General features: G+C 42.0%; 2 protein-coding genes across 3 annotated transcripts in view; one reads left to right on the forward strand and one right to left on the reverse strand.

Annotated features, from left to right (window-relative positions):
- LOC311093928 (uncharacterized protein) overlaps nt 1-17,371 on the forward strand; it is a 773,523-nt gene that overhangs the window by 652,391 nt on the left and 103,761 nt on the right. The window lies entirely within an intron of this gene.
- The window catches only part of LOC311093945 (uncharacterized protein), a 35,544-nt gene that overhangs the window by 12,104 nt on the left and 6,069 nt on the right, over nt 1-17,371 (reverse strand). For both annotated transcript variants that reach the window (XM_084131636.1, XM_084131637.1), the window contains 6 exons: nt 14,849-14,965; nt 14,612-14,728; nt 9,706-9,822; nt 5,677-5,793; nt 5,338-5,454; nt 5,104-5,220 (listed from right to left, as the gene is read on the reverse strand). In XM_084131636.1, coding sequence (XP_083987762.1) covers nt 5,104-5,220; nt 5,338-5,454; nt 5,677-5,793; nt 9,706-9,822; nt 14,612-14,728; nt 14,849-14,965 — 702 coding nt within the window. The remainder of the gene's footprint in view (nt 1-5,103; nt 5,221-5,337; nt 5,455-5,676; nt 5,794-9,705; nt 9,823-14,611; nt 14,729-14,848; nt 14,966-17,371) is intronic.

The following is a 17,371-nucleotide window of genomic DNA, read 5'->3' on the forward strand; positions in this document are numbered from 1 at the left end:
TACTGTGTATTTATTTTTGGACTAATAGTTATTAAAGTCCAATAATGGTATGAGAGAGTGTCAGTGGTAATATCATTGTGTTCCTATTGGTCAGTGTTAGAGGATCCGTGTAACAGCTGAGGCTTAGCCTGACAGTTAGCCTGCCCTGGACCAGGCTAGTTTCCCAGCATAAGTTGCCAGGGTAACTGAGTTTGAACTATTTTAAGTTTGCTTTATGAAACAGAATCCACCGAAAATAAGTCTGACTAACCAAAATAAGCCTGGCTTGTATTCTAATCTTGTTTTATGGAACAACCCTCAGGTGTAGGGAAAATAAATACGTCTTCAGAGCAGGAAACCAAGTCCTCCAACACACCCACGAGTACACATACAGTATCTGGGACTAAAACGGAGTTCAACAGGGAACTTTAATCTGGCTGTGAATGAACTGAAAGCAAAAGCAATGAGAGTCTTCTACATGATTAAAAATACTATTCGACATGAAATTCAAATTCAAATCTGGCCAAATATCCTAAAAGCAATAATTGAGCCCATTGCTCTATATGGCAGTGAGATATGGGGCCCTCTGAAAACACAAGATTTTTCAAAATGGGAAAAGGAGGAAATCGAAACTCTGCATACCCAAATTTGTAAAAGCATCGTAAAAGTAAACAGAGCGACACCAAACAACTCGTGCAGAGCTGAATTAGGACAATACCCCTTATTGATCACTATCCAGAAAAGAGCTGTGAAATTCTACCGGCACCTATGAGCTCGGGTCACTGCGCTCTAGTGCCGGTTCTGCTCCTGACACCGCAGGGCTTCAGCTGGCACCGGAGTGCAGTGACCCGAGCTCATACCAGCTGAAGCCCAGCGGTGTCAGGAGCAGAACCGGCACCGGAGTGCAGTGACCCGAGCTCATACCAGCTGAAGCCCAGCGGTGTCAGGAGCAGAACCGGCACCGGAGTGCAGTGACCCGAGCTCATACCAGCTGAAGCCCAGCGGTGTCAGGAGCAGAACCGGCACCGGAGTGCAGTGACCCGAGCTCATACCAGCTGAAGCCCAGCGGTGTCAGGAGCAGAACCGGCACCGGAGCGCAGTGACCCGAGCTCATACCCCAACACATACCATTACAAACCCCTAACACACCAAGAGCTGAGCGTAACGAGGAGTCCCCTGTGCCAGCTGGTGCTGAGACTGACTGGGCTTACACACACACACACACACACACACACACCAGAGCTGAGCATAACGAGGAGTCCCCGTGTCAGCTGGTGCTGAGACTGACTGGGCTTACACACACACACACACCAGAGCTGAGCGTAACGAGGAGTCCCGTGTCAGCTGGTGCTGAGACTGACTGGGCTCACTCACACACACACACACACCAGAGCTGAGCGTAACGAGGAGTCCCGTGTCAGCTGGTGTTGAGACTGACTGAACTCTCTCTCTCTCTCTCTCTCTCTCTCTCTCTCACACACACACACACACACCAGAGCTGAGTGTAACGAGGAGTCCCCTGTGCCAGCTGGTGCTGAGACTGACTGGGCTTACACACACACACACACACACACACACACACCCCAGAGCTGAGCGTAACGAGGAGTCCCCGTGTCAGCTGGTGCTGAGACTGACTGGGCTCACTCACACACACACACACACCAGAGCTGAGCGTAACGAGGAGTCCCCGTGTCAGCTGGTGCTGAGACTGACTGGGCTCACTCACACACACACACACACCAGAGCTGAGCGTAACGAGGAGTCCCCGTGTCAGCTGGTGCTGAGACTGACTGGGCTTACTCACACACACACACACACACACACAGAGCTGAGCGTAACGAGGAGTCCCCTGTGTCAGCTGGTGCTGAGACTGACTTTACTCACACACACACACACACACACACACACACACACACCAGGGGTCTCATTTATAAAACTGTGTGTAGGAACCTTACTAAAAGAGTATGTGCGCCCGAAAGCCAAAAAAGGCTACGCAAAAAAAATATTGAGACTTATAAAACCGTTCGTACGCCAGAACCTGCGCAGAATTCACTTTATAAATCCCAGTCAGCGGAAGATTGTGCGCACATGCGTCTCCACCCCGAAATAACCATATATGGAGCTTACAACGCCTAGTTTTACTATGCAGATCCTCATCTGCATATCATTTGCATATGATTATTAATCCACGTGATAACGTTTAACGGTACAAGACACATTACATTAATAAAAATCATGTAGTTGCCTATCCTTGCCTTGTTTTTGAATACAGAAATCAAATAGTGTATAAAATACATTTCAGAGAAAGTTTTTCTCACTCTTTCCCACTGGCCGAATTGTATTTTTAATTGATTTATATTTTTAATGGAAACAGATAGGCCTTGGGCATTATTTGCACGAAACTATTTTCTCAGACAATCTGGTATTATCATGATAAGCAATTATCTCTGTGGTTAAAACATTAAAACACAGCATGCCAGAGGAAAAGTGTTCAAAAACATCGCATCCAACAAATATTTCTATTGATTGAATTTGAATATAAAAAATGTTGTAACTTCTCAGTAATGATTTCATGTTTAAGTGTTTATCTCCATTAATTTGAATGGCATATTTAATCTAAATGTTTATATCAGAAGTAAAACATAGTTCAAATCATTATTTTATTTATTTAAACTGCGTCAGTTTCACTAAACGGCCCAACGTGCTCGCTGGCGCGGACATTAAAGGGATGGATATTTGCTTCAAGTGACAGGCTTGGTGAGTGAAAGTATATTTGTATTATCTTTCTGTATATGTTTAATTTTCTTTAGATTTTCTGTCTAAAAGTGACTAAAAAGACACTCAACTCCAGCTCACCATCGGTGTCGCCAAACTGCTCCATCTCCAAAACGTTCGTACGCATGGGTCAGAGTTTGCGTGCAGGTGCGCAAATTTTCCCGTCAAGTTTGTTTTTATAAATCACAACTTATGCGTCGGAAGTGGTGTACGCCTCTTTCAGGGCCTGTTTTGTGCGACGCAACGGTTATAAATGAGGCCCCAGAGCTGAGTGTAGTCCCATGTCAGCTGGTGCTGAGACTGATTGGGCTCTCACCTGCAGAGATCAGCACATCTCAGCGCACACACACACACACACACACACACACTGAAAAGACTCCTGCCCTTCCGTTCCCTTTCTACTCCATTTCGCTCTTTACAAGATACTTTTCCACTTGTCACCTGACCACGTCCGCCTCACCTATTGTCTATAAATTGCTTCTGCACCTCTTGGCTCACTCTTTGCACTTTCTCCTGGCACTCTGATGTATAATGTGTGTCTTTTTCAGTTAATGAGAGTTAATTTGTTTCCATGGCACATGTCTTTTTTATGATTTACTGTCAACTGTTAACCTGTGCACTGTTGGTTGATTTCTTTGTTTGCCAGACATGTGCCATGAACCATGTGGGACGATTGTTTGTTTGATTCATGTTTTAACAGCCTGTTTAGTTGTGACTAGTAAACCCATATCTCTTTTGTTTATTTGTATTGTTTAATTTATGTGGATTGACAACTGTCAATTAATTGTTATTAATTGTTATCTCTCTTTATATTTAATTCTGCAGCACAAAAACCATGCATCTCAACCAAAGACAACCGTAACAATAAATAAACTACTACTGGTGTTGCAATAAACTTTGCCTTCTCCTTGCTTCCATCATCACTCCATATCATCTGACGTCTTCTGACCGAGACTCTGTTTGCTCACCAAACCCTCACTTCACCTGAACCATTCCCATTATACTACAGTTCCTTCACACACTCACACACATTCGGCCCGCACAAATTATCAGCACAGAACAAGACGAGTACATCACCCATTGGATGAACACTATTCAAAACTAACATAAACTGGATTGTTATTCAGCACTAAATCGAGAGTACAGTTGCGAACTACCTGAGCACAGTGAGTGATGTGAACCTCAGGAAAACACTGACGATGTACAGACTCACCGAGCACAGTCTGGCCATAGAGTGTGTGTGTGTGTGTGTGTGTTTGTGTGTGTGTGTGTGTGAGCGTGAACCCAGTCAGTCTCAGCACCAGCTGTAAACTTCTGGAATTTGGTTGATTTGACACAGAATGACCCTAGATCAGTGTTTCCCAACCCTTTTCACGGCACCCTATAGAATTGTCACGATACTACTTTGATATGATACCTTGCATTGTATCGATTTTCAATACCACAGGGAAGAACCGCCTACTGTGATATTTTTAATATCAAAAAAATTTGTCCATCCATTGAAAGTCTAGGAATCAGTAATTTCTTCTGAAGAGATAACTGTATGTGATGACATATTTAATTAAGGCTTTTATTCATATATAAACATTACTCAATTACCATAGCAAATCTCACCTAAATGTTTGCTCACTCCGTGTATTGCTTAATTTAGTCCTAAATTGTAAGTCGCTTTGGATAAAAGCGTCTGCTAAATGACTAAATGTAAATGTATATATTTGTGTTTTTATATTTGGATAATTTTGCTCTAATTGCACAAGATAGCTTGGTTTTTAATATACGTTTTTAATATACTTTATAATCATTTCAGAATCTCTAAATTAATGAAGAAATAACACAAAGACCGTATATTTTAAATAATTGTTTAATGGTATATTTTTATTAATGAAGGCCATTATCACTAATACCAATACTGCTAATGTCTTCAATGACTTTGTTTTTCAATTTTAATAATGAATTATCGCCATTCAACAGTTCAGTATAATTTAAAGCTATCAATTTTAACATTAACATTTGTTAGGCTCCAAAAAATATAACAACTATTAATTTAAGTGAATTTAAAACAATCTTTACATAAACCCATAATAAAACTAATATTTACCTGTGCACTTCCTACCTGTCTAACAGGTAAGAAATACACGTAAATTTAATAAAGTTATCAAACACTTCACAGTCTTCACTGCATAAATTATAAATGCAATATAGATTAATCATTAATAAAGAATAATAAGGCATTTCCGTTGCGACCTGCGATCACCAGACGGCACCCCGGTTGGGAAACACAACTATAGATGACTTTACATGAAAATAAATGTAACAGAGAACAATCGATCTATCTATGAAATGTTGTACCTCAGATCAGTTGATGTGTGTTTTCTCTTAAGGTTTAAAGGCCTGTTCATAGACGCGTCACTCTTCATGGACACACAGCTGGACTCTGGTGAGATTGATCTGTCACCCTTAAACTGACTTTAATAGAATAGAGATAAGAGAGACAATATTCAGTTTGGTTGATTTATGAAAATAAAAATGGCATGCATTATTTGAGTGTGTCTGTGGTCTCTGTCTGTCTAAAAAATATTGTACCTCAGATCAGTTGATGTGTGTTTTCCCTTAAAGTTGATTGGCTTTACCGTAGATGCGTCACACTTCAGGGACACACAGCTGGTCTTCAGTGAGATTGATCTTTCACCCTTAAATTGACTTTAATAGAATACAGACAACAGAACAGAGATAATTGAGAACAATCATATATATGATCTTATGTACTGTAGAGTTGACATGAATAAAATAAAGACAACAAATGGAAGGTACATTTTTCTTTTCTTATTTATGATAAATGGATATTTGCCAAATTCTTCCATACATGCATTATTTGAGTGTGTCTTTGGTCTCTGTCTGTCTTTAGAAACAGAAATGTTGTACCTCAGATCAGCTGATGTGTGTTTTCCCTTAAATTTCAGTGGCTGATCCATAGACGCGTCACTCCTCATGGACACACAGCTGGTCTTCAGTGAGATTGATCTTTCACCCTTAAATTGACTTTAATAGAATACAGACAACAGAACAGAGACAATGGAGAACGTCTCAGTTACGTATGTAACCCTCGTTCCCTGAGTAGGGAACGGAGACGTTACGTCGTGACGACGAATGTGGTTTCGTTTAGAAAGCCTCTCATCTTCGAGAAATAAAACGAGCCAATGGCAAAGAAATGCCATGGGTCTGCGGAATTTGCATAGCGTAACTCCGCCCCACCTCTTGGGTATATAAGAAAGCACACTGGCAACATGCAGATATGTATCCGCTGAGGAGTCGAGGCTGAACTCAGGCGTTCTCAGCGGTACAGCGAAAGTGACAGTGGGGAACGTTGGTCCAAGAGGGCCACTGTCCTGCCGAGTTTAGTTCAAACCCTAATCAAACACACCTGAACAAGCGAATCAATGTCTTCAGGTTCACTAAGGCTACAATAAGGTGAGTTTCTTTCAGGGTTGGAACTAAACTCTGCAGGACAGCGGCCCTCCTGGACCAACGTTCCCCACCCCTGCTCTAGCAGAAGTGATGGTAGCCACCACCAGAAGCCACACATGGAGGTTCCAAAGATCGGGACGAGGGTGCCATAGGGTGCCCTATCTCTAAGAAAAGAGGTCCTTCCTCAGAGGAACTGGCCAGGGAGGTGCTGTCGCGAGGAGTACTAGTTCAGAGAACCAGGTCCGGGTGGGCCAATGAGGTGCAACCAAAATGACCTGCTCCTTGTCCTTCCTGATCTTGCACAGGGTCTGTGCAAGGCGGCTCAGTGAGGGAAATGCTTTCTTGCGGATGCCCCGCGGCCAGCTGTGCGCCAGTGCCGAGTGTGCCCTCTGTCAGGGAGTAAAACAGGTTGCAGTGGGAAGAGTCGTGGGAGGCAAACAGTCCCCGAACTGTTCCCAAATCAGCTGAACCGACTGGGGATGGAGTCTCCAGGAAGAGGCTGAAGCTGTGAGAGCCATACAGCGGGAGCATAGACCACCTTGTTGGTTGATGTACGCTACTGTCGCGGTATTGTCTGATCAAACTAGTAGGTGCTGGTTCTTGAGCAATGCATGGAAGCGGTGCAGAGCGAGACGTACTGCCAGCAACTCGAGGCAAGTGACATGCCAAAGGTGCTGGGGTCCTGTCTAGGAGCCGGCGGCAGCATGTCCATTGCACATGGCACCCCAGACTGTGGCGGAGGCATGTGTTGAGACAACAACATGCCTGGAAACTCGTTCTAAGGGCACTCTGGCCCATTGAAAGCTGAGGTTCGTCCACGGGGTGAAGGTCTGATGGCAGGTCAGAGTAACTTATACTCGGAGCGTGCCTTGTTGCCATGCCCACCTCGGGACTCGATCGCAAAGCCAAAGCTGAAGCGGTCTCATATGAAGCAATCAGAGCGGCACTGATGCGGCTGCGGATGCCATATGCCCCAGGAGTCTCTGAAATAACTTCAGTGGAACCGCACTCTTGCCCTCGAACTGTCTCAGGCAAGTCAGCAGTGACTGTGCGCACTCGCTCGTAAGCTCATGGCGACCGCACATGGCGACCGAGTCGATATCCATACCAAGAAAAGAGATCCTCTGCACGGGGCAGAGTTTGCTCTTCTCCCAGTTGACCCGAAGGCCCAGACCGGCTAGGTGCCGGAGCACAAGATCCCTGTGTTCGCAAACCTGGTCTCGAGAGTGAGCTAGGATCAGCCAGTCGTCAAGATAGTTCAGGATGCGATCCCTGTGTTTCCGTAGTGGCACAAGGGCTGCCTCGATGACCTTCGCGAAGACGCGAGGAGACAGGGCTAGCCCGAATGGGAGAACCGCGTACTGATATGCCCGCCCCTCGAAAGCAAACCATAGAAACGGTCTGTTTCGAGGAAGAATGGAGACATGAAAGTAGGTGTCCTTCATGTCGATCACTGCAAACAAATCCTGCAGCTGCACACATTCGAAAATGCATTTGGCCGTGAGAATCTTGAATGGAAGCCTGTGAAGGGATTGGTTCGAAACGTGCAGGTCCAGGATTGGCCGTAACCCACCGGATTTCTTCGGTACAATGAAGTAGGGGCTGTAGAAGTCTGGGGGCTCAGAGATGAGGGTGTCAATTATTTCTTTAACCACATTAGGGTGCTGCCCGCCCAGGGGCTAGCAGCGGGGAGTGAAGAACAAAAGACTCCTTCCCCCGGCCCTCCACCGTGGCCCTGCTACCACCTCCTGTAAAGAATTGACCACAATCTCTGAACAGCCCGTCTCAGGAGCGCAGCTTAGCCTGGCGTTTAGAGGGGCGTGGGGTTGGAGAGGGCTGCGGCTTCCTCCACGGCGCGGCCCGGGTGAAGGCTGCTGCTGGGCCGTGCAGGAGCCGCCCTCAGCGGCGAGCAGGCTGAGGATTCTGTGCCGACGGCTGGGTGGAGGCAGCAGCGGGCCGTCAGGGCAGAATGTGTTTTATAGCCTCAGTCTGCTTCTGGGCGGTCGAGAACTGTGGGGCGAAGTCCTCGACCACACCGCCGAAAAGGCCAGCCTGGAATATGGGAGTGTCGAGGAACCGGGTTCGCTCAGCATCTCTCATATCGGCCAAGTTAAGCCAGATGTGTCTCTCCTGGACCACGTTAGTGGACATCACCTGGCCCAGGGAGCGTGCGGTCAGTTTCGTCGCCCAGAGAGCGAGGTCAGTGGCGGCACGCAGCTCATCAAAGAGCCCTGGGTCAGTCCTGCCCTTGTGCATGTCCCTGAGCATCTGGGCCTGGTAGACCTGCAGAAGGGCCATGATATGCAAAGAGGCGGCTGCTTGCCCCGCGGCTCTATAGGATTTCAAAACTTGTTGAAATGTCTTCAGTGTGAGCATCAACTCTTTTTGAACACTTTCATCTCGTTTTAACAAAACCGTGATAATATTGATAATCGCGATAATTTTGGTCACTATAATCGTGATATTTCATACCGTCCTATCCCTACGTCCAGGGGACAGGGTGGAGGGTTCCACTCTAACCCGCTGCTCGTAGCTGCCCGGAAAAGCATGGCCGTCAGCTCGGTATCTGACTCGGGCAATGCTGGCACACCCGAAGGCGGCAGCACAGCCGAATCATCATCTCCCGAGGACTCCTGCCCACCTTGAGATGCAGCAATCGACACACCGTCTGTTGCGCCGAATCGCCCGCGACCACTGGTCAGGGATATCATCCGGACGACTTGCGTGTTGCAACACTGGAGAGGGGGGTGTGGGCCGAGGACGAATCATTGGCAATTTATTCCACATCGTCACCCTCAGGTCTCCTTGGCCACCAGTCGAAGTACCACCTCTCGTGGAGGGGGTAGTTCGGGGTGTGGATGAGGGGACTCTCCCTTTAAAAAGACGTGCCTTTTGTGAGAGGAAAAAACTCTGCAGAGTGTTGAAGCGACCCGGGAGAGAACACACAAACACAGGCAGATCACTGCATAGGTCAGCAGGGAATGTGAACTCGCTGGAATTCGCCGTCACACCAACACCTGGAGAGAAGCTCGTCTCAAAGAGAGTGGAGATGAAAGTTGGTCTCAGGATGGCTTGTGGAGTGAAGTGATGCACTCGGATCCGAAGCGAAAACATGTCTGCATGGTGCCAGCGTACTTCCTTATATACCCACGAGGTGGGGCGGAGTTACGCTATGCAAATTCCGCAGACCCATGGCATTTCTTTGCCATTGGCTTGTTTTATTTCTCAAAGATGCGAGGCTTTATAAGCGAAACCTCATTCGTCGTCATGGCGTAACTCGTACTGACTACGAAAGGGAACGATCATATATATGATTTTATGTAATGTACTGTAGAGTTGACATGAATAAAATAAAGACAACAAATGGAAGGTACATTTTTCATATTCTTTTTTATGATAAGTGGATATTTTCTAAATTCTGCCATGCATGCGTTATTTGAGTGTGTCTGTGGTCTCTGTCTATCTTTAGAAACATAAATGTTGTACCTCAGATCAGCTGATGTGCGTTTTCCCTTAAAGTTGAATGGCTTTATCATAGACGCGTCACTCTTCATGGACACATAGCTGGGCTCTGGTGAGATGAATCTTTCACCCTTAAATTGACTTTAATAGAATACAGACAACAGAACAGAGATAATGGAGAACAATCATATATATGATTTTATGTACTGTAGAGTAGGGGTGTGCCGGTTTCAGAATTGGTGATGACGGTTATGACGTAGGTCAAATGTGACGGTTCGTAACATAACCGTCGGGGGGGGGGGGGGGGGGGGGGCGTTCATCTGTTATAGGACAACTTAGTTTGAATTAAATTAATATTTGTATAGTGTTCAATGTTGTTATCAATAGAGATACGCGGATGGGGTATTAGTTCATTCGCATCACATAAGTCATCATCCTCACCAACGTTTTTTGACCAGATTTCAAAGCCGCACCCGCCCGCCATCCGCTGATTGTTTTGCGGTCTATGGACGATGCAATGCTCTGCCGAAAGCGAGCCGCAAGAAAGCCCTTGTCTGTTCTATAAAGGATGCAGCAAAGATATTTAATGCTAATGCTAATGTATGACGCTAATGTACGCATAGACCTATGCTGAGTTTCATTCATTTACGATGAGATGCGTTCTAGTTCAACTTCACAATGCAATGCAAGTGAACGCGGCGCATCGGAGCCTACATGTCACGATTATTATCCTATATTTGCTTTTTTATTTATTAAATACATCCAATTGGTTGATGAAACATTAATTAAAATTAAGATACAATTTGTACAAAACGAAATTTGCTTTAACCCTCTGAGGTCGACAAACGCGCAGGCGCGTTTTGCTGGATTTTCTCCACATTGTAGCACTATAAACTTAAATTTCTCCGTCATTTATGGTCATACAGAAAAAAGAAATATAAAAAAAGAATCTGTGATATTTCTACTTTTGTATGTGTCCACTTACAATCAAATCAAAACATTGTGCTTTTGTAAAATAAAGAAAATAAACAGGGTGTGCGATCTGCCTCTCCGTCGCGGTGAACTTTTTTTTCTTGAGCACGTCTATAAACTGAAACAAAACTCAGCGAATACTTGTCACACATTTATGAGCCATATACCTTTATAAACATTTAAGTGTGTACTTTTAAATGATCGGGTTCAAACTGAAAACAAATATTCTCTGTTTAAAGGGGTGATGAACTGAGAAATCAAAATTTCCTTGAGCTTTTGACATATAAGAGATCATCATACTATAATAATATCCTGTAAGTTTCAGAACTGAAAAATACCTTGTTAGTCTAATAAAAGCTTTTATAGACATCAGGCTCAGCAAACGACTCGTTTTTCAAAGTGGGGAACTATGACGACAAAGAGGATAAAACACCGCCTCCACAAAAGAAGATCAACGCATACTTCAACACGGCCTGTTTAGCCCCGCCCACCGATTCGCCCAAACATGCTAAATAACATAGGACGACATGATGATTGCTACACCGGATCAAGCTACTTCCAAGCAATAAACATGCTGTTTACTAAATATTGTGCAGTGCCTGTTTGTGGAAGAAGACAGTCTGCATAAGCTTCCTTCGGATTCCAGCATGGTTAAACTTTATTAAATCAGTCAATCACAATTTCCCGACACGGATCTGCCAGCAACATGTAAGTAACCATGTGTATTCTAATGCCTGATCTGCGATCAGTGATTTCGGTGTAATTATTCAAGTTCAAATCGTTCAATACTGTTTATGCATCAGTGACTAAACGATTAACTTCACATAATTTCTCGTAGTATTATGAAAATAATCTTTTTTAAACTGTTATTACAGAAAGCGATCAAAGAACGATCCCTTTCCATTCGCCCAAGCTGTCAATCAAACAGCACAGTGCGAGCCGCGAGAGCTTATGTGGACACTTACCAAACTCGTGATGAAATAATGACACTGTTACACTACACAACGAAGCTCTTACTATGTATTCACATCGTGTTTGCATTGTGATTTGGTGTAAGCATTTGTGAGAGTGCAAAAATTGCGTTGCAATGATAAGATCTTTATTCACGCGATCAACAGACTGTCTGGCATCTGCTCAGTCAGTGCTCGTCATGCTGCAACCTTTCATGTGATGGAATAGATTTAAATATAATGCTTTAAACGATACTTTTCACGATTTGTTAATCTCGATAGCTGTAGGCCTAATAGTAAAAACGTAGTAAAAGTTTTCGAGAGAGTTCATGTAATACTAGCTATTTTATATGCAAGCATGTCAGCCAATCACAGCAGTGGGCGTTTGCACTGCAGTCTCACAGCAGACACACCCCTTAAAACTAAACGTTCAAATCTGAGCCTGAAATCAGGCTTGGAAAAATGTTTTTTATTTATAAATGATGACAATTTTTGATGTAAAAATCATACTAACATTATAAGGGCACCCCAGGCAACATTATAAAATAATAAAACAATCCAGTTCATGACCCCTTTAAGTAATTTGAATAAAACCAACAAGATGTCCAGCTTCTCAAACGCTTGCTCATTATTTTTTTAATTTACCACGCCCACTCGCGCAAAAGATATTCACATGCAAATCTCCACATGGAACGCGATCACGCTCATTAGGCCTACCTCAAAAACAAAACACCAAAACACTTTACAAGTCTCTGCTTTTATACGCGCCTGAGCTTACATTGGATTTACATCAGAAGAAGAACGCGATTTGAAGACAAGAAAGATAAGGTAAGAAATTCTTACATATTAGTTTGCTATTTTTGCATAAATTACACATTGCAGTTGAACTGTTGCTAGATATATGGTGAATATTATAATATTTAGACCCGTGTTTACTGTTACTGTGTTTGTGGATATCTGCTCAAACGTAGATCTGTATATGGTAACCATAATGTTTTATATTTGAGCGCGATCGCGCTTGAATGTATCATATTTTGCAGCGCGATCGCATTTGAATGTATCATATTTCGCAGCGCGATCGCGTTTGAATGTATCATATTTTGCAGCGCAATCGCGTTTGAATGTATCATATTTTGCAGCTCGATCGCGTTTGAAAAGAAAACGGCTTCATGTTTTTACTATTATCTCATTTCATATCATCATAACGAATGGAAACATTTGAAGTAACATGATAATCAGTATATTTTTCTCTAGCTTAGTTGTTACTGAAATCTTTTGGAAGATTTATACTGCTACAGGTTATTGTTATTTTATCCAGCACTGCGCATAGCTTATGCCTACAAGGCACAACAAACCTGGTGTTCATTATATTATATATTGTTGGAAACGTGTGTGTGTGTGTGTGTGTGTGTGTGTGTGTGTATATTCTGTGAATTTTAAAAAGCAATTTTAACCAGAAAAATCTACAATTTATTCCCAAAATCGTGCAGGCCTTTCTCTTGATATCAGTATGTTCACCTTTTTTTTTCAGGGCCAGATGCCACTGAGGACTTAAGTGAACATGAACATGGTAAAGTGAAAATCAAACACCTTGGAAATGAAAGGTATGTACAATGTTTTTAGGAATGGCACAAAGGTCTCTGTCTTTGGATCATTGTTTTCAATAAGTGCTTTTTTGGCATTTGTTGTGTGTATCTTTGGATTATGTTGTGTTGTAAATAAATCCAAACAATTTAAAAGCCATTCTTTTTTAAATCTCCTCATTTACAGTATTGTGCAAGGTTGCCCAGAATGACAGGGCCTGATAGCTCCTAATAGGGCCGTTAGGGGAGGATCTTTGTCTTTCTCAGGTGTGAAAACAATACATATTAATGACCTCTGCATAAAGCTTTTTCACACAAAACACGTCGTAAAAATTTTAAATCAATATATTGTCTTATCTGAATGAGCAGTCAGGGTGATTTTTACATAGTTTTAGAGCAAATATTCTAGGCTACGTGATACAATTTTCAAAAGTCTTGTGAAGAAATAATCAGTATGGGTTTCATAGCCTTATTTCAGTGAGAATTTTTTTTGTATTTTCACAAACCACGCATAAATGTCATTATCTAAAAACTACAAACTTTTACATACATGCTGCTGATATATTATCGTAGCAGAGTTTGTGCTGAATACAGTGTAATTAGACTTTATCCATGAAAATGTCACAAGTAACAGAAATAACCAGAAATGTCAGAGCATGTCAGAACACCTCCAGGGCCCAGAAAACAGCTCAGACCCCAGAGGGTTAAAAAAAGTCTTTCTACAAAGCAAAACTTAATGAAGTGGTAAAAATCATGTCTGACGATTTACAAAACAAAACTTCATTAAGTGGTAAAAACCATGTCTCCCGATTGCAAATGTTCATTGCTAATGTTTATTATTGCAAATGTTTTTCATTTGTTTAATAAATCTCATAATGATGGCACATCACTAGGCTATATCATAGTTTTTATTTCTATCTCAAATGATTAGCGGTCGGTCAAGGGGGTATAGGCTACTTGGCAAAGAATCAAATACAGTTGGAAACGACGTAGACCATTAATAACACAGACTGTTAACTAGGGATGTTAACCGATGACCGTTTGACCAATGGTTGACCGTATCAACGTTAACCGATCAAAGTTGTCGGTAGTCGGTTAAAAAAAAAAAAAAAAAAAAATATTAGGCTAAATTAGGCTATTATAGACAGTGGACTTAACGCTACTACAGTTAGCCATCTCATTCCAAGATCTTTTTGAGTGAACAAATCCCTCACACTTCAACTATAACCGTCGGTCTCACTGTTATATACTAACCGGCACACCCCTACTGTAGAGCTGACATGAATAAAATAAAGACAACAAATGGAAGGTACATTTTTCATTTTCTTTTTTATGAGAAGTGGATATTTTCCAAATTCTGCCATACATGCATTATTTGAGTGTGTCTGTGGTCTCTGTCTGTCTTTAGAAACAGAAATGTTGTACCTCAGATCAGTTGATGTGTGTTTTCCCTTAAATTTCAGTGGCTGATCCATAGACGCGTCACTCTTCATGGACACACAGCTGGTCTTCAGTGAGATTGATCTGTCACCCTCAAACTGACTTTAATAGAATAGAGATAATAGAGACAATATTCAATTTGGTTGATTTATGAAAATAGAAATCGCATGCATTATTTGAGTGTGTCTGTGGTCTCTTTCTGTTTAAATAAAAATGTTGTACCTCAGATCAGTTGATGTGCGTTTTCCCTTAAAGTTGATTGGCTTTATCATAGACGGGTCACTCTTCATGGACACATAGCTGGACTCCGGTGAGATGAATCTTTCACCCTTAAATTGACTTTAATAGAATACAGACAACAGAACAGAGATAATGGAGAACAATCATATATATGATTTTATGTACTGTAGAGTTGACATGAATAAAATAAAGACAACAAATGGAAGGTACATTTCTTTTTTTCTGTCTTTTTTTTGATAATTAGTGGATATTTGCCACATTCTGCCATACATTTGGGTGTGTCTTTAAAATGTGAGAACACCGATGGCGTGCACATGCGTATTAAGATTTCAGTCTATAGGCTTGAATATATGTGTGCACAGGCTACACATGTAGTTCTTCCCTACAAACCAACCATCAACAAACTACTTGTCTGGCCTTAATATTTATAATACAGAATTATAACCGTGAACCGAAATTATCCTGACAACGCTTTATGTGTAGAGAAGTAAAGGGAAGGGAAGGAGGCCTTCAAAGGGGAGTGCCTGGTTGAAACTTCAGGATTGCGTTCTCGTAGTGTCCAGGCGCAGGCGTTGTAGCCGTTTGTCTGTAATAAGTGTTGTATTGGAGTTTATTTATTATTATTTATGTATTTGTTTATTATTATTATTATTATTATTTAGTATGTGCGTATTTATATTTGTATTTATGTACTTATTTAGTTAATCATCATGCACCTGGTGGGTTAGGAATGTATATGTCACTGTGTGTGGGCGGAGGAGGAAGTGACTTGAAAGAACTAATGTTTGGATTTGAGAAAGGTGGTTACTTACAGTTTTTTGACCAATTCGCTAACTTTGTTTGTTTTTTCATTTGTTGAAATTATGAACTTAATTTAGAAATGTTAAAGAAATAAAGCTTTTGAGATGAAGACCATGTTTGGAGTGGAGTGCGTGCAAAATAGTTAATCCTCATTCCCCAAATCCACGGCCAACAGCAAAAGGCCGACACAGCAGGTCCTTCATCAGATCTGGATCCGGCGGACTGCGGTAAACCTCGGGATAAACAAAGAGACTAATATTAGCGTAGATGCCATTCTTCTTATTAGAGCCCGACCGATATTATCGGCTGATATTAGGCATTTTTCAAACTATCGGTATCGGCATTTATAACGGCTGATAAATGAATATTTAAAAAATAAAATAAAACCGGACGAAACACCCTGCAACCATGTTATGAGTGTTGCTAACATCAATAGCCGCGTTTCCACTGTCTTGCCAGGGCCGGGCCGTGCTAGTGCGTGCCAGGGCCAGTCACGTTTCCACTGTCACTTCCGGGGCTGGATCGGGGCTTACACGGGCCTACTCGGGGCCAACGGCCAGGATTTCTGCCTGTCGAATACCTTGGACCAAAGCGGGCCAGCTCGAGCTAGAGGAGTGGTTACCAACAGAGGCGGAGTTCACCTGAGTCGGGAGACGGCAGCGCCGGATGATTCTGTCAGCATTAAAGACTTTTAAAATAATTTAACTGGCGTTCATGTTTGAATGCCTTCTGTTTGTGATGCAAAAGACTATGCGCGCTAACCATTACCATAGTAAACATAGTAAACGCTTGAAGATACACATAGTAAAAAAAAATTAGTGAACGCTTGAAGAAATCCGACCAATAATTAACGTTAAGGCTATCACAGTCATGTTTTTATTTTATCTGCCTACGTCTCGTCTCTTTATACCGGACTATCATAAAATAAAGCAACTTTTTTTCCGGGAGCTTCCTCTGTTTCTCTGACTGAAAATATCTGTATGGGAGTCGAGAGAGTGCTAAAGCTCATCAGGTCGTATTTTTGGTGGCATATATTTGTAGAAATTATCATTCTTTCTAAATGTGATGTAAATATGTCCTGTAACTACCAGATAAACAGAAATAGACGCGACTGAAGTAAGTGTGTCCTCTTTCTTTTGTGAAATAGACCTAACGTTAACGGTAATTTATTTCTGAGTGCAATTTTGACATAAATTAATTCATTATGATCAATGTATCACTTTTTATTGTAAACCTAAGGTAAAACATCGATGCTTGGGTTTTAAATATTCAAGTAAACAACAAAAATAGCAGCAAACGGCCGCTTTTATCATGTTTGTTTTCAACGCTGTTTCCAGTGATTTCTGATTAGTTTTCTGATAAAACTTCCATTCGATGGTGAAATGATGGCGCACACACACACACACACACACACACACATACATACACACACACACACACACACACACACACACACACACACACACACACACACACACACACACAATAGGAGTGACCTTTGTCTTGTTTAATAATTATACAAATGATGATGATAATAATAATATCATCATCATTGATTTTTTTTAAATTATTACTGTCAATATTAATAATAATAGTTGATTTTTTCTTTGTTCAAAGGACTTTAAGTTTCATATCTTAAGTTTGTATTTTTATTATACATTATATTTATCAGAACTTTAATATATTCTGTTCTGTTGTGACAAT

The sequence above is a fragment of the Abramis brama genome, assembly GCF_963993115.1.
Source record: "Abramis brama genome assembly, chromosome: 12".
Taxonomy (NCBI): Eukaryota; Metazoa; Chordata; class Actinopteri; order Cypriniformes; family Leuciscidae; genus Abramis; species Abramis brama.